We start from the raw sequence: 24,365 nt of genomic DNA on the forward strand, positions 1-24,365 counted from the left end.
ATACAATGGGGGGAGTGAGGGATAAAGGAGTGAGTGAGTGAGTGAGTGAGAGAGAGAGAGAAGGAAATAGTGAGTGGGGGGAGATAAATACAGAGGTGAGATAGAGGAAGTGAGAGTGTGGGAGGGAAATAGAGGGGGAGAGAGGAATGGAGAGTGAGTAGAGAGTGAGACGTGAGTGGAGGGAGGGGAAAAATAGGGTGGGTGGGATAAATACATGAGGGGGAGAGAGAGAAAAAAGATGATGAGAAATAGAGATGGAGAGAGAGGGGAGGGTAAGAAAGAGAGATGAATGAATGAGAGGGGGGTAGGTAGAGAGAGGGGGAAAGAGAGAGTGGGGGAGAAATAGCATGGGGTGATAAATTCATGGGGAGGGGAGAGAGAAAAGGTGGAGAGAAAGAGAGGGGATGAGTGTGAAAGTGGAGAGTGGGAAGTGAGAGAGAGGGTAGGAGTGGAGGGAGAGGAATTATAGGGTGGAGGAGTGAGAGAGAGGGAGGGGTTTAGATAAAGAGGGGGAAATGAGGGGGACAGTGGAATGAGAGAGGCAGGAGTGTAAGAGAAGGAGAATGGGGGACTCACAGGACCACCAACAGGAGTGGCCCATGTGGAGACTTTAGTCCTCAGCCCCTAGAAATTTGTTGGCATCCCTGTGTCCTAGTTACAATATTGTTGTTGTGACTGATTCCTTCCTATACAGTATATCATGTAATGTGTTACTTACCATATATTAATGTGGAGTAAATGATTAATCTCTCAGATTCTTTCTACATCACACACAATCGCCATTTAAAGTACACAACTGTGATGCCTTATTCTCCCGCTTACATTGCAACTTTGTATTGGTTGCGAGAGCGAGCCTTGATCCTGCAGCCATTTTGTGTCAACCTGGTATTCTTGCTCATTGGACAAAACAGTTTGGTGATTGGGAACCAGGGAGTCCTCAGATATCGGAGAATTTTCCGGTTCAGTCAAATTTTGTGATCAGCATCAATTGGCTTTGAATCACTTTCTTACACTTTCTTTTATAGATAACCCAGTTGAAAATTGAAAACAACCCCTTTGCCAAAGGCTTCAGAGGAAGTGATGATAGCGACCTCCGAGTGACTCGTCTACAAAGGTACAAATAAATGTGGAATTATTCTCAATGGAAGGCCTGATATTGTGATATAAATCGCCAGGTTAGCTAACAAAAAAACACATTTGGAACCATTAATCATGGAAAAGAGAGTGATGAGCCTGATTACACAATAAACTGAATAAAATCTGTGATAGAGGGGGGCTACATGTTAAAATGCCTTTGCTTTGAAATTTGTGCACAAATAGCAGATTCATACAAAATATTAATTGGAAGATATTTTTTTCCTTTAAAAAAAGTGGTGTTGTTGTTTGCACCACTATTGCCCAAGTTTTCCAGTCCCACTGTCACGGGGCTGGAGGAGAGTAGCTGAGACAGGCTAGCAGGCGACAGAGATGGTCAGAAGATAGGTAGTGGTCAGAGGCCGGTGGCAGGTTGTGATGGTCAGGAAACAGGCAGAGGTCAGGGCAGGTGGCAAACAGGTTGTGATGGTCTGAAAGGGTCTGGTATATACAGCGAGATACAGCGAAGTTGGTCTTATAAATGCCTGTCTGAGGCTAAGGGGCACGTGCAAGGTAGTAGGCAATTAGCAAGGCTGATCTCTGCAGGAATGGCAGCAGATGAACAGCAAACAGTGGCAGACTGGGTGAACGCCAGGCTAAAAGTGAGAGAGACAAGGGTTCAACTTGCCCGACCAGGTGCACTCCTGACATCACTCCCACCTCTCAAGGAACATTCTCTGAATGATCCCTTTCTAGGCTTTGCGGAATATTTTTTGTGGAAGGCCCGTGGGGCATTTTTATTGAGTCAGGGAGTTGCAAACAAAAGGTGACAGGTTTATTTGGGAAGAAATTTTGAAGGGACTTATATATTTTTGTCCAAGCTTCCTAGTGGGAATTTTCATGTGTAGGTTCTCTGCTCAAAGCCAAAGTTTGTCTCCTATTCACCACATAGGAACTGATTTGCAGTATTGGTCAGCGTTTCTTTTATATAATTCCTGAGCCTCTAGAAGAATAATTTTCAGGGTTTTCTGGACCTCTTGTAGAGAAGAAACTCTCTCCCAAACCGCAGGAATGGAACATGACACTGGCAGGTGAGGAAAAAAAGTTGGGTGATATCCGTAGTTTGCAAAGAATTTACTTTTTTGACCAGAACTATGCAGAGTGTCATTACAGGCAAACTATGGAGGCAAAAATTTGGCCCTGTTCCAAGGTTTGATTTGTTGTCTCCGCCTGACCATTTGACTGAAAGTGAAAGCTGGAGGATTGATTTAGGCTGATTGTCAATGTGGAAACAAATCCTCTCCAGAACTTGGACGTGAATTGCACCACTCTGTCAGATATAACTTCATCTGGGCCCCCATGAAGGCGGAAAATTCCTCAAATTACTAGCTTAGCAGTATTGCCTGCTGTTAGGAACCTTTGGTGGTAATATTTTGGTGAGAGGGTCTACTATAACCAGTATCTTGTGTCCTTTGAATAGTGGCAATTGCCAATGGTCCATTGAGATGGACCCCCAAATACGTGTAGGCACGGGGAGCATCTGCAGTAACCCCAGAGGGAAGGCACGAGGGGTCTTGTTACTGGCAAAGGTTTCACAAGACAGAACAATTTTGTGTACAACTTGTTGACAATTGAGCCACCAGAAAGAGTACAACAATAGTTCTTGTGTTTTATGAACACCCAGATGATCGACAGGTTTAGAGTCATGCATGAGTTGTAAAACTTTTAATATTACACATTCCAGAACAAACAGGCAAACTTGAAAGATCCAGAGGCTGTTTTGCAGGACTAGATTGATGTTCTGTGGGGGATTGCATAGGAGTAGTTTGTGGGAATAGGCTCCCATATTACGTGAGAGAAGTTCGGAAGAAAAGGTGACACCAAAGAAATGTTTCTTGGGCAGAATGGCTTCTTCACATTCCAAACTTGGAGAGGAATTAACCTGGATAGAGCATCTGCTTTCCTATTCTTATAGGTGGTACAAAATCAGGAAATTGAATTGTTAAAAAAGATCCCACTGAGCTTGCTGGGCAGACAGTCCTTTTGATGATTGAATAAAGTTCAATTTCAGAGGAACGTTCAGCGTTCCGATGATCAGTAAGTACGGTAGCTGGGTGAGGGGCTCTTTCTACGTGGTGTCTCCATTCAGAAATTATGAACTTAATGGCCAAGAGTTCCTTGTTTCCAATATCATAGTTCTTCTCCACTGATGACATTTGATCAAAATAAAATTTATAAGAGTGAAGGAGCATCTTTGGTCCAATGCTTTGATCACTCCAATGGCAGTGTCAAATGTATCAACTTCCATTATGAATGGAAGTTCAGGGTTCAGATCAATGAGGACAGAAGCAGAAGTAAAAAAAAGCCTTCAGTTGCTCAACAGCTGAATTAGCTTCCAGTAACCACTCAAAAAGAACATCTTTTCATGTGAGTTAAGTAACTGGAACAATTAGACCAGAGACATTTTTAATTAAGCATCTATAGAAATTGACAAAGCCTACAAACATCTGAACATCTTCTTGTTTGTTGGAATATGCCACTCGACAACAGCCTGAATCTTACTAGGATGCATACTCAACCCTTCAGGGGAGATGATATACCTGCGAAATTGCATACAGGTGTTTTGAAACTCACATTTATAAAGTTTTGTATATAGTTGATGTGTACGGAGACGTTCCAGGACAATTTGTACATGTTTTTCATTATCCAAGAAAATCAGGATATCATCCAGATAAGCAACCACAAACTGGTCCAGGAGATCTCAAAGAACATCATTTATGAAGTGCTGAAAAGTGGCTGGAGCGTTGCAGAGGCCGAAAGACCAAGTATTCATAATGTACATAGCGGGTTCAGAAAGCAGTTTTCCACTCACCCTCTGGTCTAATACGATTTAGATTGAAAGTTCCCCAGAAGTCAAGCTTTGTAAAGATCTTAGCAGATCTTACCCATACCAGAATTCAGGGATTAAAGGTAGTGGGTATCTGTTTTTAATTGTGATTTTGTTGAGCCCCCGGAAATCATACTCTCGCAGACTTCCTTCACTACAAATTTATGCTATCCTGTCTCAACTCTGCCCTCTCGCAAGCTAAACAAGCCTACTTTTCTTCACTAATTAACACACACAAGTCTAACCCACGCCGACTCTTTTCTGTCTTTGACGCTCTACTCAAACCACCCTCAGCTGCCTCTTCTTCCTCCATCTCCGCTCAGGCCTTTGCTGACTATTTTAAGGAAAAGGTGGAATCCATACGTCAGAACACCCCATCTGTTTCTTCCTCCCATCCTACACCTCTTCCTAACTCGCCTCCTGCCTTCCTTGACTCTTTTTCCACGGTTTCAGAGGAGGATGTATCACTGTTGATCTCCTCTACTTCCTCTACCACTTGCCCTCTTGACCCCATTCCCTCCCATCTCCTAAAACCTCTTGGTCCTACTATAATCCCTACGCTCACACGCATTTTTAACTCCTCCCTCTATTCTGGTACCTTTTCCTCCTCCTTCAAACACTCAAAAACAGCAAGATTGACCATACCTGTCCATCTAACTATCGACCTGTCTCCCTCCTTCCTTTTGCCTCTAAACTCCTTGAACTTCTTGTATTCTCTCGCTTGCTTCATTTTCTCAACACCTATTTTCTCCTAGACCTTCTACAATCTGGCTTCCGCACTGCTCACTCCCCGGAAACAGCCCTCACTAAAATAACTGATGACCTCCATGCTGCCAAAGACAGAGGTCATTACACTCTGCTCATATTACTTGACCTCTCCGCAGCATTTGATACCGTGGACCACCCTCTTCTCCTTCACATTCTCCATACTCTTGGTATTCGGAACAAAGCTCTATCCTGGATCTCATCCTACCTCTCCCATCGTACTTTCAGTGTCTCTTCTGCTAACACCTCCTCCTCCTCTATTGATCTCTCTGTGGGGGTACCCCAGGGCTCTGTCCTGGGACCTCTTCTCTTTTCTCTGTATACACTCTCTCTAGGTGACCTAATAACATCTTTTGGGTTTAATTATCACCTCTATGCTGACGACACACAAATATACTTTTCAACACCCGACCTTACACCTGCTGTACAAACCAAAGTTTCTGAATGTCTCTCTGCTATATCATCCTGGATGGCCCTCCGCCGCCTTAAACACCCCCACCTTAGATCTCAGTCCTAATTTCTTGTTTTACACCATCCCGACTCTTGAGTTCTTCTCAAGGATGTCTTCTTTCTACCCCCTTTGTATCTAAAGCCCTCTCCCACCTTAAACCTTTTTCACTGACTGCCCTGCACCTCTGGAATGCCCTTCTCCTCAATACCAGACTAGCACCCACTCTATCCACCTTTAAGACCCACCTTAAGACACACTTTCTTAAACAAGCATATGAATAGCACTGTGGATAATACTGGACACATGATATAAAGCTTAGCCCCCTGCAGACGCACTTACTGTACCAGAACTCCTTCCTACTGTCTCTGTATGTTCTCCCTACCTACCAATTAGACTGTAAGCTCCTCAGAGCAGGGACTCCTCTTCCTTAATGTTACTTTTGTGTCTGAAGCACTTATTCTCATGATCTGTTATTTATATTATCTGTTATTTATTTGATTACCACGTGTATTACTACTGCGCTATGTACATTAATGGCGCTATATAAAACAAAGACATACAATACAATACATAGATTTTGCAGCTGAGTTTCTGTGTTGACAAGCCAACAATGTAAATGCCCAATTAGGTCTTGCAGAGTTAAGGGAGTAACCAGGTGAACACATAGTTCAGACAATTGAACTTGTAACCTGAGGAATTGGACTTAAAGCTCAGTGACTTGAGTTTGTATGGTTGTAGTAACTTGCATCATGGTAGCCCCAAGCTGATCTGGAGTGGGTCCTGTTCCAGCACTTCATAAAGGGCCTGTTTATTCTTTAGCAGGGAAAAACAGTGGGGCTGGAGTCCTGTAGCTGGGACAGGAGAGCAGCTGGCAGCCATGGTCAGCAGACAGCCATTGATCAGAGGCAGGCATGTAGCGATGATCAGGAAACAGGAAGAGATCAGGGCAGGCAGCAAGCAGTAAGTGATGGTGAGGCAACAGACAGAGGTCCAAAAGGGTCTGGTATATTCAGTGAGATACATATGAAGGGGCATCAAGCTTGATAACTGAGAACCCTCAATTAACAGGCACAGGAAGCAGAAAGTCAAGGTCTTATAAAGGCCTGACAGAGGCCAAGGGACAGGTATTACACAATTAGCAAGATCAGAGAGTTCTCTGCAGGAATGGCAGCAGATAAACAACAGTCATGGCAGACCAGGAGTATTCCAGGCTGGGAGTGAGAGAGACCCACTAGGGGCATTCCTGACATCCACCATGAGTATATTAATTTTTTTTATAATCATTTGCAAAGCTTTGTTTCCTAGATGCATAAAGATTTTACATTTTACTTTCAGAATTGATCCTTTTAGGGAAGGATACAGAAAGCATAAAGGAACAAATGAAGTGGAACATATATGAAATAAATACCTATAACCTAAATAAAAACATAATCAGAAATAATTTTTCAAAAGTATGGGGTTGATAATATTTTACTAAGGAAAATTTGGCTTCTCAGATTTTATTATGAAAAAGTGAACGACGCGCAAAACTCCCTAAATTGATAAATTGGTTAAAACAATCAATGCAACATATAATATATACAGTAGGTGTTATATATAGTATAGAAGTGTAAATTACATCCACTGGAAACAATGTTTCTCCTCAAACAAAGACCTTCCAAATGTCTCCAAACTAATGTAGAAAGATCCCAGTCCCCAGAAAGTGCCAGTCCCCAGTGGTATATATCTAAAAAAAAAGTGATACAAAATAAAATATATCGTGTAATATGTACCAATACAGCAAAATAATTGAAGGTGTATATTGTAGTCCCACTCACAAGAGTAGAGAAGTAAAGCAATGTTTGTTCTTTTTTATGCTGAAGTTTGTTAGAATCCATCTGTGAAGCCCAGATTTTACTCTTGGGAAAGTCTTTGGAATAACAAGAGAGGCTGATTGCTTCTCTAGTCTTGTGGGACTTAAATATATACCTTCCATTATTTTGTTGTATTTGTACATATTGCATGATATATTTTATTTTAAAGCACTTTTATTAGATTATATTATTGTATGTAGACAATTAAATAGGCAAAAAATGAATACCCCAATAAAAAACATACCAGAGGCAGTGCACTTAAAAAACCAGATGATGACACTGTATATCATAAAGCTAGAATCAATTGTTTGAACACAGAATAAGTAATGAGTAGACCGTAGTTATTACAACATTGTTGTTCATTCTACTGCTAAATTCTCTGTTCATAAAAAATAATAACATGTTTTTGTGCAACAGCATTCAGGCTGTTCAAATGAAGCTCCATTTTCTTTCAATAATAGATATCAGCCCAGGTCCAGGTGTATTCGATCTATCAACTAGATAATGTACAGATGCAGCAGCCATTATTCAAACAAATCACGGAGCCATTTTTGTGTGCACTGCTGTACTCCACGCGGCATTAACGCGGCCAATCACCCCAGGCACACGTGTTTATCACGGTTGCTTTGTTTGAATATCATGGATTGTGTGCAATTAAATGCAATGAAATGAATGAATTGTAATGTGTACAGTACTGTGCTACTGTGTCAATTTCATGCTTTTAAAAACCAGAACACTAAAATGCCATTTTCTACACTCGCCTCTAAAGGCGGTAAGGTTGGAAGAAATCACGCGCCATCACATGGGTATTCCGTGGTATACACCGCGTGAAGTGTTCGAATAAAGGCCGCTGCATCTGTATGGCATTTCCAGATTGAATACAATGGAATACAATGTCATTTCTGCAATTGTCGGTAACTTAATTTGTGTCTACATTTATCACTCCCAATAAACAGATAAGCACAATTTTTTTTATATACATAAAAAGGGCAAAGAGAATGTTTACATCATTTTATGTGAATCCAGGTTTCTACAGATGTTTGAGACATAACTGAGAATCTTACCCCCTTTAATATGCTGTAAAACTGTCATCCCTTGTACTGGAGAAGATTTTACTTCCACCCATTTGAATGGAGCTGAACTCTAAATTAAAAAGTTAGATGTAGAAAAATGAACATGTGCCACGTACAGTGGCGGCCGCCTTTAGCGTTGTGCGGCCGTTTCAGTGCAACTCTGAAAACCGCGGGCAGATGCAGTGTTTGATGCGGTATGTTCCGATATTTAAAGCCGCGGCCGCGTGCATTGTATTAGCGCTGTCTCGGCATGAATGCGGCATGAAAGCGGTGAAGTGCGTGGCATTCGAAAAAAAAATACCCAAACAAATCGGAGATGTTGGAGAATAAAAGGGGCCGTGACAGTAACATGGAAGTCCAAAAGCTCCTCTACTTTCTCTATACGCACAAAACAGTGTATGGAGCTAGACATTTATGAATACTCCATGTCACGATGGATGGAACTTATCAACAATTTTATATTTTGGGGAAGTAGATTGAGCATACAAGTTGAGCAAAATAAATTGTCATTTATTTCCTTACAAGACAGACACACGACAACTTTAGAATACACTTAATAAAAACACTTGCTGAAGAAGGGAACGGGATAGAATGTACAGAAATAAAACAAAGTGCCGGAATATTGTCCTTTAAAGCGCAGTCCTGTTGCAAGGGGCACGCTTTGCCAACCCAATATGTCCTTGAATAACACAAAGTTCGTTTTGGTCCGTTGTGGTTCGTTAGATAACCCCCAGCACTACCGAAATCCTGAAGCAGTGTTCTGTACTTGGTTCCGATGGAAATATTTAGTTGCGTTCTGAATTAGTTGGTGCTGCTCTTATCTGCTATTAGAAGCGTGATGGAAGTCCGCTCACATTGTTGAATGAAAAACGAAAGACAACGGGGACAGCTTGGGCAGCATGTATATAGGGTTTGAGAGCCTATCTCCAAGATGCCCCCCCAATCCCCCTCGTGGGAATTTTCTCATTCCCCAATCCCTTACTTGCCCACAGTTTGGAGAGTGGGCACTCTAGGGATTTCCTGCTGCTACAGTGCCTGTGCGACATTGCCACCTGGGCTACTTAGCATAGGTGCACTCCCACATTTACCTGGTGTCTCCCAGGCTAGGGTTTGCCCCCCTAAGGTGTGAACTAGCCCAGGATCTCCCATGGAGCAACCATCCTGGCTATTTCACACTTGCTGATCTGGGGTCTTTCAACTGCAAATTTTCCCCAGACCCATAGGTGTCGCTGTCGTGGGAGAGGGGTTTTGGCCCGGTATTAAAGGGGTTGCACCCCATTTGGCCACCCCTTGCCCTCACCTGGGAGGCGAGGGGTTAATTGGACTGAGGTCCAGTACTGTGTTTATGCCCCTGCTTCAGCACCAAATGTGTATTCACCTGTGACTATGGGCCTCATGCAGTAAGCGCCGATAAGCCGTTTATCGCCATTTTTTCGCCAAATTTTCCCTCCCGATTCAGTAAGCGCCGATAAGTGGGAAAAATCGGCAATTTTTGTTGCCGATAAAAACTTATCGGCAGCCGGGTGCCGATAAGCCACTTATTGGCACCTTTTGAACTTGGCTGAATTCAAGTAGCCCCGATCAGCTTTTCGCTGCTGATCGGCACACTAGAATGGAGAGTTTTTCAGCAATTCGTCCCGCCAACTAAAGTTGGCAAGTTGGTGGAGGAGAAGCATCGGCAAGGGCGACACTAAGAAAAAATCAGGCCTTTTTCCTGTCTGTGATTGATGCCGGGGGTCTCCGGAGCTGATAACAGCACCGGAGCCCCCCCGGCATGCATCCGATGCAGGAAAAATGCATGTATAGCCCACTTCATTACCTTAGTGGCTAACCACTAAGGCAATGAAGAGGTCAACTCACCGTGCCAGCTTTATTGTGGGTAGCGGGGGTGGATGAAGGGGGTATTTTGCCCTTGTTGTTTGTTTAGGACTTGCGGGGGGGGTTGCGGGTGCACTTAACCCCTTCACGACTGTAGCAGTTAATACCGCTACGGTCATGAGGGGGTTAAGCCCTCCCGCTACCCACCTGCAAGCCCTAAACAACCACCGTTTTGTCTAATACCCCCTTCACCCACACCCGCTACCCACAATAAAAAATAATCACACACAGCAGCCCCACACTAAATAAATAAATAAATATATCTAAATAAATAAATAAATAAATAAATGAATATAAATAAATATATATAGATATATAGATATATATATATATATATATATATATATATATATATATATATATATATATATATATATATATATAACCCAACAACCCCTATAACCCCTAACATACAGATATATGCACATCAATGATACTATAGGCCGGCGGGGGCCTTCGGGTGTTACCAACAGGCCTGCAGTACCAATAATGTGCCCCCCCAAATTAATGTCAAAACACAAACATACTTATAAAGAAATAACCGCCCCCCCACCCCCCTTAACACATACAGTATAGTAATGGCCACAATAACTATTATCCACAAATGGATAATAGTGAAAAGTGCCCATTTTAAATACATAAACACCAATCAATACATTAAATACATATAGCACTCACCCATGTCCGGCTGTCATGATGAAGGCCATCCTCATCTTCATCTTCATCCTGTTCATTCCCCCTCTGCTGCTGCAAAACAGACACAAGAATGAAAACATCCAATGTAATGTCCCCTAACCCCTTACTCACCATAGCGGTTATTAACCGCTACAGTCATTAAGGGGTTAACCCACCCTCACCCACCACTCAAGAGGCCTACATACCCTCCCACACTAAGCCCCCACCCCGTGAGGCCTAACCACCCTCACCCACTACCCACAAGGGAGGCCTACCCACATACCGTTGGGACCAATACACCTTCCCCCCACCCCCAGTACCCACAATAAAAACAATACACAGCCCCACAATAAGCATCATTCTATTTAATAAATACATTACCCAACCCTTTGCCCCCCCCATAAATAAATGATTTATCCTTTTACATACAGGGTTCATACCGCAGCCCCATACGAGTCCCCGGTGGGCTGGCGGGGCACCTGACAGACCTACAGGGTACCAGCAACTTGTTTCACACAGGTTCTGGAGGCCTGTTGGTGGGTCCCGCCAAGTGCCATGGCCCCCAGGTGGTCTCCTTGGGTCACCGTGGGCAACAATTGGGCCCCACGGTAGGCCCGCGGATTTCTGGGAGCCCCGGGTCAGACCCACAGGTGTCTGCGGGGCCTCGGGTGGTTCCCACGGGGGTCTGGGTAACTCACGAGTGCTCACTACAAGTCCGCGGTGCCCCCACAGATGTGGGACCACCGCTTCATCCCCGCTTCATCCCCGCAGACTACGGGTCCGTGGTGCCCCCACAGATGTGAGGCCACCGCTTCATCCCTGCAGGTGTCACTCGTGGAACCACCAGCCTGATACCCATGAGATACCCGAGGAGACCGCAGGTGGTCTCCAGAGGTCTCACGCAGAACCACGGAACAAACCCTGAATGTAAAAAAAATAAACCTGGCCTATACATTCAATACATACACCCCCCCCCCCCACAACACCTACAGTACAATAATGTGCAAAATAACTATTATCCAGATATGGATAATAAATTATTTGCCCATTGTTAAACACATTAACTAGCATATTAAAATAAATAAAGTACTACTGACCTCATCAATAAGAAGCCCCCGTCACCAGCAACATCCTTGTCTTTCGTTGCCCACAAAATACATAGCCAATACGAATCCAATACATTGCAATTACATTCAGCTACCAATTAACCCCTTAAACACCTTATCGGATAATAACCGCAAAGGTAATTAAGGGGTTAAGCCACACTGGCCCGATACCCACCCTTCACCCATTCATTTGAACAGTGGCTTCATCATGCAAATATATATATATATACAGAGAGAGAGAGAGAGAGAGAGAGAGAGAGAGAGAGAGAGAGAGAGAGATACACACACATGATGAACCAATATACAAATAAATGTAGAAGGGTTATCAAAAACATGCTGTACTACAAATACCACTTCTCCATATAGACACACTACAATAAAATCAATTTCCTTTAATAATCCAATCTGATCTTCCAATCAAAATCCTCAAATGCCAATCAAAAGCCACAAATGACAATCAAAACATTGCATTTACATTGTATATATGATGCATACAATCTATGCACCATATACATTCTGCAAATGAATGTTAACAATAACATATTCAAAACAAAATACCAATACATCCAAACAAGTATACTATTTAAAAAAATCCAGTAAACATAAATCAATTAGCATTCATTAATTACATCCCTAAACAATTTACATTCCATCCCTAACAATTAAACAATTAACTAATTCAAGCGTTGAACAGAACAAGTTATCCTGTGAAAAAATATAAGTACCAACAAGAATACAATATACAAAAGCAAGCCTCACCCTGACCTAAAGTACACCATACAATAGCAACTATTACATCTATCTAATTTTAAAATACATTATACACACATTTATGCATAGCAGCATAGCCAAATTAATTTAAAACACAGCAAATCAAGCTTTTAAAACAACATCATTTCTTACCCTGTACAGCAGCGGCAGCTCTTATTCGAGCAAATGCCGCTGGCTGAATGAGGCTGGGAAGCGGGTAGCCGCGGCGCGTGGCGGCGCACTGTGACGTCACGGTCACAAGCGCGCCCGGCTTCCCCGTCTTCCCCGGCTTCCCCAGGCTTCCCCGACACCCCTGGAGTTCAAATCTAGGTAAGCGGGGGTGCGGGGAAGCAGAGGGGCAGAGTAGAAGCCGGGTTCGGGGTGTCTTTGGGGGGGTAATTGCGCGCGATGTGGAGGGGGGGTGCGTGGGGGAAACGCGGCGGCGCGCGTTTCTGACTGGCGGCAGCTGGGGTAGATCCCGGCATGCCGCCGGCATTTAGTCGAATAAAAGATGTCGCTACTGTATGTATATATCGATCTAGACATACATACATACATACATACATACATACATACATACATACATACATACATACATACATACATACATACATACGGTGGCAAGAAATGATATACCAAAAATAAATAAATACACATTTTAAAAAAGCATTTAAAAAAATTAACAAGTTAAATAAAATACATTTTTTTAGTTCACTTACCATTACTTGACCCACTCACCGACTCCCGTAGAACAGCTTACTCTCGAACCAATCCACCAGGCACAGGAACCCATAAAATAACAAACCATAAAATAATAATGTAGGGATAGACTTCCCATGCTCTGATTGGCTACCGTACCATGTGAGGACGGCCATGTTTCTTTTAATGACGTCATCTTAAAGGCAATAGAAGCAAAGCCATTCTTATTGGCTGTGCTTTCATTGCCTTTAAGTGACGTCATCATTTTTTTCTCAGGCAAAACACATGGTTTTCACGGCCCAATCAGGGCCAAGGGAACCATGACGAAAATGTGACGTCATAGGCCTTTAAAAGCCTATGTCGTCTCATTTTGAAGCCAGACGCCGAGGAGGAAGGACCTCCTACAGAAGAAGAAGGCCAGGGTGTGGCCGTAGAAGACAAGAAGACCCCGGAAGAGAGCCGCAGATAGAAGAAAGAAGAATACAGATGAAGATGGATTACAAATAGAAGACCCGTGGATTGTTTTGGATTTTTATTTTAATGTTTATTATTTTATGGTTTGTTATTTTATGGGTTTCTGTGCCTGGTGGATTGCTTCGAGAGTAAGCTGTTCAACGGGAGTCGGTGAGTGGGTCAAGTAATGGTAAGTGAACTAAAGAAATGTATTTTATTTAACTTGTTAATTTTTTTAAAAGCTTTTTTAACATCTGTATTTATTAATTTTTGGTATATCATTTCTTGCCACCGTATGTATGTATGTATGTATGTATGTCTAGATCGATATATACATACAGGGTAAGAAATGATGTTGTTTTAAAAGCTTGATTTGCTGTGTTTTAAATTAATTTGGCTATGCATAAATGTGTGTATAATGTATTTTAAAATTAGATAGATGTAATTGTTGCTATTGTATGGTGTACTTTAGGTCAGGCTGAGGCTTGCTTTTGTATATTGTATTCTTGTTGGTACTTATATTTTTTCACAGGATAACTTGTTCTGTTCAACGCTTGAATTAGTTAATTGTTTAATTGTTAGGGATGGAATGTAAATTGTTTAGGGATGTAATTAATGAATGCTAATTGATTTATGTTTACTGGATTGGTTTAAATAGTATACTTGTTTGGATGTATTGGTATTTTGTTTTGAATATGTTATTGTTAACATTCATTTGCAGAATGTATATGGTGCATAGATTGTATGCATCATATATACAATGTAAATGCAATGTTTTGATTGTCATTTGTGGCTTTTGATTGGCATTTGAGGATTTTGATTGGAAGATCAGATTGGATTATTAAAGGAAATTGATTTTATTGTAGTGTGTCTGTATGGAGAAGTGGTATTTGTAGTACAGCATGTTTTTGATAACCCTTCTACATTTATTTGTATATTGGTTCATCATGTGTGTGTGTATATATATATATATATATATATATATATATATATATATATATATATATATATATATAATATATATCTGTATATACAGTATATATATAGTTGCATGATGAAGCCACTGTACAAATGAATGGGTGAAGGGTGGGTATCGGGCCAGTGTGGCTTAACCCCTTATTTACCTTTCCGGTTATTATCCAATAAGATGTTTAAGCGGTTAATTGATATCTGAATGTAATTGCAATGTATTGGCTTCGTATTGGCTATGTATTTTGTGGGCAACGAAAGACAAGGATGTTGTTGGCGACGGGGGCTTCTTATTGATGAGGTCAGTAGTACTTTATTTATTTTAATATGCTAGTTAATGTGTTTAATAATGGGCAAATAATCTATTATCCGTATCTGGATAATAGTTATTTTGCACATTATTGTACTGTAAGTGTTGGGGGGGGGGGGGTGTATTTATTGAATGTATAGACCAGGTTTATTTTTTTTACATTCAGGGTTGGTTTCTTGGTTCTGCGTGAGACCTCTGGAGACCACCTGCGGTCTCCTCGGGTATCTCACGGGTATCAGGCTGGTGGTTCCACGGGTGACACCTGCGGGGATGAAGCAGTGGCCTCACATCTGTGGGGGCACCAGGGACGCGTAGTCTGCGGGGATGTAGTGGTGGTCCCACATCCGTGGGGGCACCGCGGACCCATAGGTGCGGGGATGAAGCGGTGGTCCCACATCTGTGGGGGCACCGCGGACACGTAGTGAGCACTCGTGAGTTCCCCAGACCCCCGTGAGAACCATCCGAGGCCCCGCAGACACCTGTGAGTCTGACCCAGGACTCACAGACATCCGGGGGCCTACCGTGGGGACCCAATTGTGGCCCACGGTGACCCAAGGAGACCACCTGGGGGCCATGGCACTTGGCGGTACCCACTAACAGGCCTCCAGAACCTGTGTGAAACAAGTTGCTGGTACCCTGTAGGTCTGTCAGGTGCCCCGCCAGCCCGCCGGGGACTCGCGTGGGGCTGGGGTATGAACCCTGTGTGTAAAAGGATAACTCATGTATTTATGGGGGAGGCATAGGGGGTGGGTAATGTATTTAATAAATAGAATGATGTTTATTGTGGGGCAGTGTATTGTTTTTATTGTGGGTACTGGTGTGGGGGGGGGGGTTATTGGCCCCAACGGTATGTGGGTAGGCCTCCCTTGTGGGTAGTGGGTGGGGGTGGTTAGGCCTCACGGGCTGGGGTTTTAGTGTGGGAGGGTATGTAGGCCTCCCGAGTGGTGGGTGAGGGTGGGTTAACCCCTTAATGACTGTAGCGGTTAATAACCGCTATGTTGATTAAGGGGTTATGGGACATTACATTGGATGTTTTCATTCTTGTGTCTGTTTTGCAGCAGCGGAGGGGGCATGGGCAGGATGAAGATGAGGATAGCCTTCACCGTGGCAGGCAGAAATGGGTGAGTGCTATATGTATTTAATGTATTTAATGTTGTTTATGTATTTTAAATACACAGGGGGTGTATGTTGTTTATTGCAATGTTTATTGGGGGCAAATGTCCTCAATAAACATGCTATTCTGCCTTAACCCCTTCATTGCCTTAGCGGCTATAAGCTATGGTAATGAATCAGCAATTATGTATTTTAATAATATTGTGCGGAAGCAGGGGGTCCCCTGAGCTGAACCGCATTGATTTGTGGCTCAGAGACCCCCTGCTTCCCGAGTTACAGGCCCCAGTTTTGGGTATCGGTTACAGTGTCGCCGCCATATTTATAAAGATGGCGGCGACACTGCCACCCGATGACACATACCGTGGCCTGTAACTCGGGAAGCAGGGTTCCCTGGTGCGCAATACGGTTCAGCTCAGGGGACCCCCTGCTCACAGTACACTATTATTAAAAATACATTCATGCTGCTTCGTTACCATAGCACATAGCCGCAAAGGTAAGGAACGAGTGTTTATTGATATGTGTGTTTTACTCATAGAGTAAATGTGCAGAGGGTCTCCGGAGCTGAACCGCTTTGGTTTTAGGTCCGGGGACCCCCTGCTCCCCGAGATACAGGCCCCTTTATGGGGTGCCGGTATCCCTCTGCATTGTTTACATTCCGCGGTCACGTGATCGGGACCTTTAAATGCAGAGGGATACCGGCACCTCATAAAGGGGCCTGTATCTCGGGAAGCAGGGGGTCCCCGGACCTGAAACCAATGCGGTTCAGCTCCGGAGACCCCCTGCACATGTACACTAGGAGTCAAAGTTGTTTATAAATAATTTATATTTTGCCGATGTTTGCGCTGAGAGAGCGGTGGGTCTCTCTCTGCTGCAAACACATATCGGCAGAAACAGCTTATCGGCAGGTTATAGGGAGCCAGGCTGTTTCAGCACAGGCTCATCGGCAGTTTTGCTTTCGCAGTAATTCGTCAGGGATCGGCATGGATTCGGCCCTTACGGAATACTGCGAGGGCAAATCTCCAAAATAAGGCCTATCGGCAACCCTTGGCGATTGCACTTTTTCGGCGCTTACTGCATAGAGCCCTATGTGTTTTCCCCATTCCAGTGTCTGCACCAACACTCACACTGGGATCCATTCGGGAGGGAAAGTGTTAATGTTAGTTTAGTGATTATAGCCCTTTGTTCCTTTTTCCCGCCTTTGCAGGCTCCATTTTGCAGTTTCTCCATAGGTCACCATTGCAGCTCCATGTAATCCTATGGAAATTCCGGCGATTTGGGCCCGTTCTCGTAGAAGACCTGCAGGTGGTGCCCGAGAGGAGGAGCGGCGGTTCCCCATTGAAAATCAATGGAGTCATACATTTCAATTGGGATTCCTTGACTCAGACCTCCAGGAACGGGTTGGCAGCCATTCAAACCGCAGACCGCAAAAGCGGACACATTATCTTGAAGAGAACTGTGATCACTCCCCGGTCAAGTTCAGGTTCAATTGGTGTGGGAAACTTAGGTTCTAGGGCACCCCGGAATAAAATTCTTTTTGCCCCTAGATCCTAGGAACCCACTCACTCGACCCCGACCGGGTCCGACAATCAATGACCCCGGTAAAGGGTCGCGCTCGCTAAAAGGGTCACACCATAGACTCTAATGGCGGAGGTAAAAGCCGCAAGTAAAAACGGCTAAGTCAGAATGAGCAGAAACCTGGAACCCATAACTCCGGTTCTGTTCAACCTAGAGGGCTGAGATTCTGTCACCATGTAGACATAGTTCCAGCATGATTGCATGGCAAATACCGACCCTCTCGGAGCAACAGAACAGAGTCAGGTTAATTGCAAAGTTTGGGTTTCTGCCATTGACTGGCATGGCAGAAAAAAGCCTCTTTGGAAAATGTGCTTTTAAAACTGTAATTGTGTAACTCCGGTCCAGTGGGTCGCAGCGAGCTGAAACTTGGCCACCATGGAGGGTCTGCCAAGTTTCAACCCGCTCGGGCCCAGCCGAATGGATTATTTTAATATGTGTAGATATTAAAGAATGTACTGCTGCGGCACAGTTTATTCGAGCATTTGCCCGTTCTGTGCCGCAGCAGTAGCCTGGCGCGCGCCAGAGGGTAACGGGCGCGCGCCGAAGCAGCGGAAGAGCGCCCTCCGATCGGGGCGCTCTCCCTCCCGCTGCCGGGTCCGCCGGGTCCCCCGGAACCCCCTGCCGCTGTCCCGTGATCGCGGGACACCAGGGCTCCCTCGGGGAGCCCCTGGACGCGCGTGCAGGGGGCGCACGCTCCCGAAGACGCGTGACCGCGCGTCTATGACGCGCGGCACGCCGAGGGGCGGCCACTAGCAAGCCGGGAAATCTCCCGGCTTGCGGATCTGGCCGCAGTGCGATAAACTGTGTCGCCACTGTACTGTTTTGCAAGGCTGGTATAAAAGCCCGGGAAAGTTAATGGCTCTGCTTTATGTTAATGCTCAGGAGGGCAACCCTATGTCTACAACAGCCCCCTTGATCAAAGGCTTGACCAGATATTAAACAGAGAAAACCAGGCGCTTACCTTATACTTGTGAATCAGAGATGAAGATGCAAATAAATTAATATTCCAAACCAACAAATAGTCTCTCTAGATGGTTAGAGATAAACTTGTAATCCCCTCTACTTCAACCCCAAAAAGGGAACATCCAAGGCCCTTAAAAGAACGTAAAGACAGAAAAAATAGGGGGAGCAAGGGGTTAAAACATTCCAATTGTAGAGATAGATATGGAAAAGTCAAACAACAGGCAAACACTTCTTTAAGGGAGGGAAGGGAAAGATATTGTTCATATACTCACACAGCCCTGTGTGAGTAAAGGTGTATATTGGTATCTTAAGAGGTAGATCCTAGCCCATCCAAAATTACAGTCAGATTCGGGACAGAGGTGGAGTGGAATGGTGGAATAAAATAATAGCAATAGTATAATACTTACACGGCCCAGTGTAAGTAAAGATGAGGAAAAGGTTTCTTTGGGGTATATTTTAACCCATCCAGGCCAGTAGCTAAAACCAGGGCACAGGTATTTACTTCCGAGCAGGATTTCAATGGGAATCCCCTTCTTAATGCTCGCAGTAAACTGTTTCCTCCCCAGTCTGGCAGTTTTGGGGTAAGTAAGGCAAGGTGTCAGCGCAAAGGTAAAATGTACATTTATTAAAAGTAAAAGGCATCCACAATAGCACTCACATATAAACAAATCCCCGGTTGGACAACGTAGCCAGGTAGTGCGTCTCGTCGCAGGTAGCCCCTCCGCGTCTGGAGTGCAGAGAGATGGTAGCCCCTGCTCGGCTCGGCTGCAACTGCGCACTGACTACGGAAGCCTCCGTGGACCAAAAACATACAGAAATTAGAGCAACGCGTTTCGCCGTGCAAACGGCTTCCTCAGTGTCACGCTTGTGCTCTCCTCACAAGCGCAGGGAAGAAAGGGAAGGACCCGTTAGCGAGGTGGGGAGGCCGCAGGGGATACAAAGGGAGTAAGTTGCCGCGCAGCTGGGGATCGGCGCACATTGTGATAATGCGCAACGCTTCCGGAGGTGCGGAGCCAAGCTCAGAGACACGACTGATCCAGCTGCATGTGCGCGCATGCTCTGACAGCAGAGCAGGAGTGCGCGCGGTCTCAGGCACCAATGCGGGGGTTGTGGGAAGCCAACGCTTCAGCACGGGAGTCTGGAAACAGAAACCAGGAACATGGAACATGGGCATGGAGTCCAGAGCACAAGGTAACATCCAGAGAAGGATTGCTTCTTGGAGAACGTCCAGACTTCTTAAAGGCATAGTGACAGAAACAGCAAGGTGCAGCGAAACTAAACATAACATAAGGGTTCTTAGTCTAATCCATTGGCCAAGGAATTATAAGCCTGCTACCACGTCAAGGTGAACCCTACTAAGCAGGTACCTACACTACCCGATGATAAACTAACCTCAGTAGTATAAGAGTGACTGTCCCAGTCTTCCGGAATCCACAGGAGATAAGTAAAGGTCCCAAGGAGGTCCAGGCAGGAACAGTATGCGATGAGTACTAGCAGGCACCAGGGTAGGCAGCAAATGACTAATAGCAGAGAGAAAGTCAAAGAGAGGCTTACTTCGTGTCAGGAGGAAGAGGGCAGGATTTGCCAGGAAGCAAGATGGTGTTGCTTGCTACAGAATCCTTAAAGACACAGGATCTTGACTCACAGCTAGAGGGCGGCGATCAGAAGTAAACAGGTAAGTAAGGAACACGCCGCAGGGGGCGTGTTCCGCACATCGTTACAGTACCCCCTCTTAAGGATTGAACTCCGAGCGATCCAACAGACTAAGGGGCAGCGATGCATAGGAAGATAGACTCGCAGCTAGAGGCAGCGCCCGCCACACAGAGAATCAACAGGGAATCTTGACTCACAGCTAGAGGATGGCGCACGCCATACAGAGAGACATCAGAGAAACTAGGCATGGGTAGAGAATACGCCACAAGGGGGCGTGAGGTTGACTCGCAGCTGGAGGGCGGCGCACGCTGTCACGTGTACGCGCCACGCGTGAGAGAATGTGTGACGCGACCGGGGGTGGCCGGGCTCTGTGGTATGAGTAGGGAACCGCAGGTGCGTGCATGCTCTATAAGGAGAGCGGGAACTGAGATGCATCAGGTAAGGGTGGAGCATGCCGCATGGGGCGTGTTCCCTGATTCCTTACAGTATCCCCCCCTTCAGGATCGGACTCCGAACGATCCTTACTAGACTAGGGGGGACTATAGGACCTCGCAACGTTACAGGGAAACAGGAACCAGGAACTAGGAACATGGACATGAACATGGAACAGGAGAAAAGGTGGGCCACCTCTGTGGGTCCGTTTCTTTGGCTGATCATAATGTCATGCTTGTGCTCTCCTCACAAGCGCAGGGAAGAAAGGGAAGGACCCGTTAGCGAGGTGGGGAGGCCGCAGGGGATACAAAGGGAGTAAGTTGCCGCGCAGCTGGGGATCGGCGCACATAGTCATGTGACCGCACCACGCGCATGAGAATGCGCGACGCTTCCGGAGGTGCGGAGCCAAGCTCAGAGACATGACTGATCAAGCTGTATGTGCGCGCATGCTCTGACAGCAGAGCAGGAGTGCACGCATTCTCAGGCACCAATGCGGAGGTTGTGGGAAGCCAACGCTTCAGCACGGGAGTCTGGAAACGGAAACCAGGAACATGGAACATGGGCATGGAGTCCAGAGCACAAGGTAACATCCAGAGAAGGATTGCTTCTTGGAGAACGTCCAGACTTCTTAAAGGCATAGTGACAGAAACAGCAAGGTGCAGCGAAACTAAACATAACATAAGGGTTCTTAGTCTAATCCATTGGCCAAGGAATTATAAGCCTGCTACCACGTCAAGGTGAACCCTACTAAGCAGGTACCTACACTACCCGACGATAAACTAACCTCAGTAGTATAAGAGTGACTGTCCCAGTCTTCCGGAATCCACAGGAGATAAGTAAAGGTCCCAAGGAGGTCCAGGCAGGAACAGTATGCGATGAGTACTAGCAGGCACCAGGGTAGGCAGCAAATGACTAATAGCAAAGAGAAAGTCAAAGAGAGGCTTACTTCGTGTCAGGAGGAAGAGGGCAGGATTTGCCAGGAAGCAAAATGGTGTTGCTTGCTACAGAATCCTTAAAGACACAGGATCTTGACTCGCAGCTAGAGGCGGCGATCAGAAGTAAACAGGTAAGGAAGGAACACGCCGCAGGGGGCGTGTTCCGCACATCATTACACTCAGGCTCCTAAGATACAGTTGGAGGGGTCCTATCAGTTTATATAGACCCCTGACAGCGTCTTGCTAATGTTTGGGAGTGACTATGTTATATAATCATCTCCTTCATTATGTTCTACTTATGTCAAGTCAGTGCTTATGCTCTTAAACCTATATGCAAGGGAGCTACTTAAAAATTAATTCTCTGTGTGTAACAGAAATATTTACACTAGCATTCACAGTTATTAAAAACATCATTCACAGTCCATTACTTTTACCATTTTGATAAATTGATTGTTGCAACTTTGGGGCCAATTCCTAATTATACAATGGAAGTTTATGCATACAAACTGGCTCTTTAAAGGGATTCTTATATCCTCAAATTATCATGAACTTTAGACCACATAATCATTAATGTACAATAAAAATACATTATTTATACAATCATAAATTAAAAACCTAATAATCTAAAAATTTAAAACCTAATAGATCCAATAAATTAGACACATTAAAAGTTTTCATATATTTATATAATACCGAAAAATCAAAAAGACAATTAACCCAAAAAACCTACTGTATGTTAAAAATATATATGTATGGCAAATGAGAAACAAACAAAATTTTATAGACAAATATGTCCATTTATATACCTAGGATAAAGAAAAAAGAGGGAAAATGAGGGAAGATTTAGTTAGAATTTTAATTTGAATAACAGTTCAAAGATCAAAACATTTAAATATTGTAACCAGGAAACAGTACTTTATCCAAAAAAGTAATTACACAAATGCTGCGATGTCTAAATCCACATTAAGACCGTGGGGGGTTAGAGTTTTCAGCTGATAGATCCAGAACGTCTCCCTTTGGCAGAGATGTCTGAGTCTATCCCCCCCTCCAATTCTCAGCGACCAGTTCCACTCCCCTATGTGATAATCCCGAGGGGTCTCCCCCATGCACTTGACTAAAATTCAGGGGGACACTGTGAGTGGTCAAACCTCTCCTGATGTTGCCTATGTGTTCCAGTATGCGGACCCTTAGACTCCTTGATGTCCGGCCCACATACTGGAGACTACACGGGCACTCCAGGAGGTACACGACACATGTCGTTCTGCAGTCTATGAATTGTTTAGTTTTAAAAGTCTTTTTGGTGATATTGGAGCTAAAATTCAGTTTATCTCTTGAGGCATGTTTGCAGGCCTTACAGTTAAAACAATTAAAAAAGCCCACTGGTTTGGGTAACCAATTGTTGTTCTGTGTTGTAGTTTCCTTTCTATATACGCTTGGAACCAATTGTGCTTTAATATTCTCAGCCCTTCTAAAAATGACACGTGGGACTTTGGGTAGGTGATCCCGTAACACTGTATCCTTACATAAAACGTGCCAATGTTTTTTTTAAATATTGCCTATTTTGTGGGCTTCACGGTTATATTGCGTCACAAAGGGTGCCATATATTCTTTGCTAGTTTTTTTGAGTAAGTAAAAAAAGTAAGTAAGCTAGTAAGCTAGTAAGATTTGGCACCATGAGGTCTTCCTTTGTTAACTCTAAGGTCCTAGATAAGGCTTTTTCAATGACCTCTGGTTGGTAGTTCCGCTCCTCAAATTTCGTTTTTAGGAGGCTAGCTTGTTCACTGAACACCTCCATTTCCGTACAGTTACGTCTAATACGACGAAGCTGCCATAGGGTATGTTCCTTAGCCAGCTAGGGTGATGACAACTGTTGTTAAGGAGAAAGTTATTAGCATCAACTTCCTTGAAATAAGTTTTAGTTTTTATACTGTTATTCTCAATATATATTGTTAAATCAAGGAAGTTGATGCTATTGGAACTGCTCTTTGATGTAAAACTCAGATTTACCTTGTAGGTTTTTTATATGGCCCAAAAAGAGATCTAAAAATTCTCTACTCCCATGCCAAATAAAAATGACATCATCAATGTATCTTTTCCATAGGAAAAAGAGTAGTTAGTGTTATGTCCGATATGGACTGGTGGTGAATGTAGTAGAAGACACCTCTGTTTGAGGCGGCAGTCTATATAGCGGACTCCATATATTGGAGGTGTGCAGACAGTATTGTGTGTATGTGGGTGGGGAAAAATAGATAAAAAAACTTACACGGCCTTGTGTAAGTTCTGTCCCATCAAGGTTTCTTTGGATTGGTTTTCTTCTTTATAGGGTGTTTTCGTCTGCGGTCATCGCTTCTCTTTTCTTTGTTCCTTCAGCTTCCTTCGTTCGATCGGTTCCTCCCTCCAGGGGATTTATCCTCGTGTAAATAAAAAGATGATTAGATCAATGCATATATGTAGCAGCTGTAGTGTACGGGAGGGTAATGGAGTAATAGAACAGTAAACCGTTGCAATGCAATGGTGTAAATAAAACACTCACACGGGCCAATGTGAGTGACCTCTTATCAAGGTATCTTGATGTTTCCTGATTAGGGGATTGATATAAAGTGTCAGGTGTCTGTGGACATCTGGCAGATGGTGGTGGTGTTGATGCAGCCTGATACTCAGGGTAGATGGGGATAAAAAGCAATATAACTCAATACTCACACGGGCCAGTGTGAGTACACACTTGTAGTAGTTTCTTTTCCCTTCTGATAT

At 44.2% G+C, this 24,365-nt stretch overlaps 1 protein-coding gene across 1 annotated transcript in view; it reads left to right on the top strand.

The window, feature by feature from the left end:
* TBX4 (T-box transcription factor 4) overlaps positions 1-24,365 on the top strand; it is a 490,915-nt gene that overhangs the window by 405,188 nt on the left and 61,362 nt on the right. Inside the window, exon 8 of the mRNA XM_075593341.1 lies at positions 1,026-1,114. Coding sequence (XP_075449456.1) covers positions 1,026-1,114 — 89 coding nt within the window. The remainder of the gene's footprint in view (positions 1-1,025; positions 1,115-24,365) is intronic.

The sequence above is a fragment of the Ascaphus truei genome, chromosome 3 (genome assembly GCF_040206685.1).
Source record: "Ascaphus truei isolate aAscTru1 chromosome 3, aAscTru1.hap1, whole genome shotgun sequence".
In the NCBI taxonomy this organism is placed as follows: Eukaryota; Metazoa; Chordata; class Amphibia; order Anura; family Ascaphidae; genus Ascaphus; species Ascaphus truei.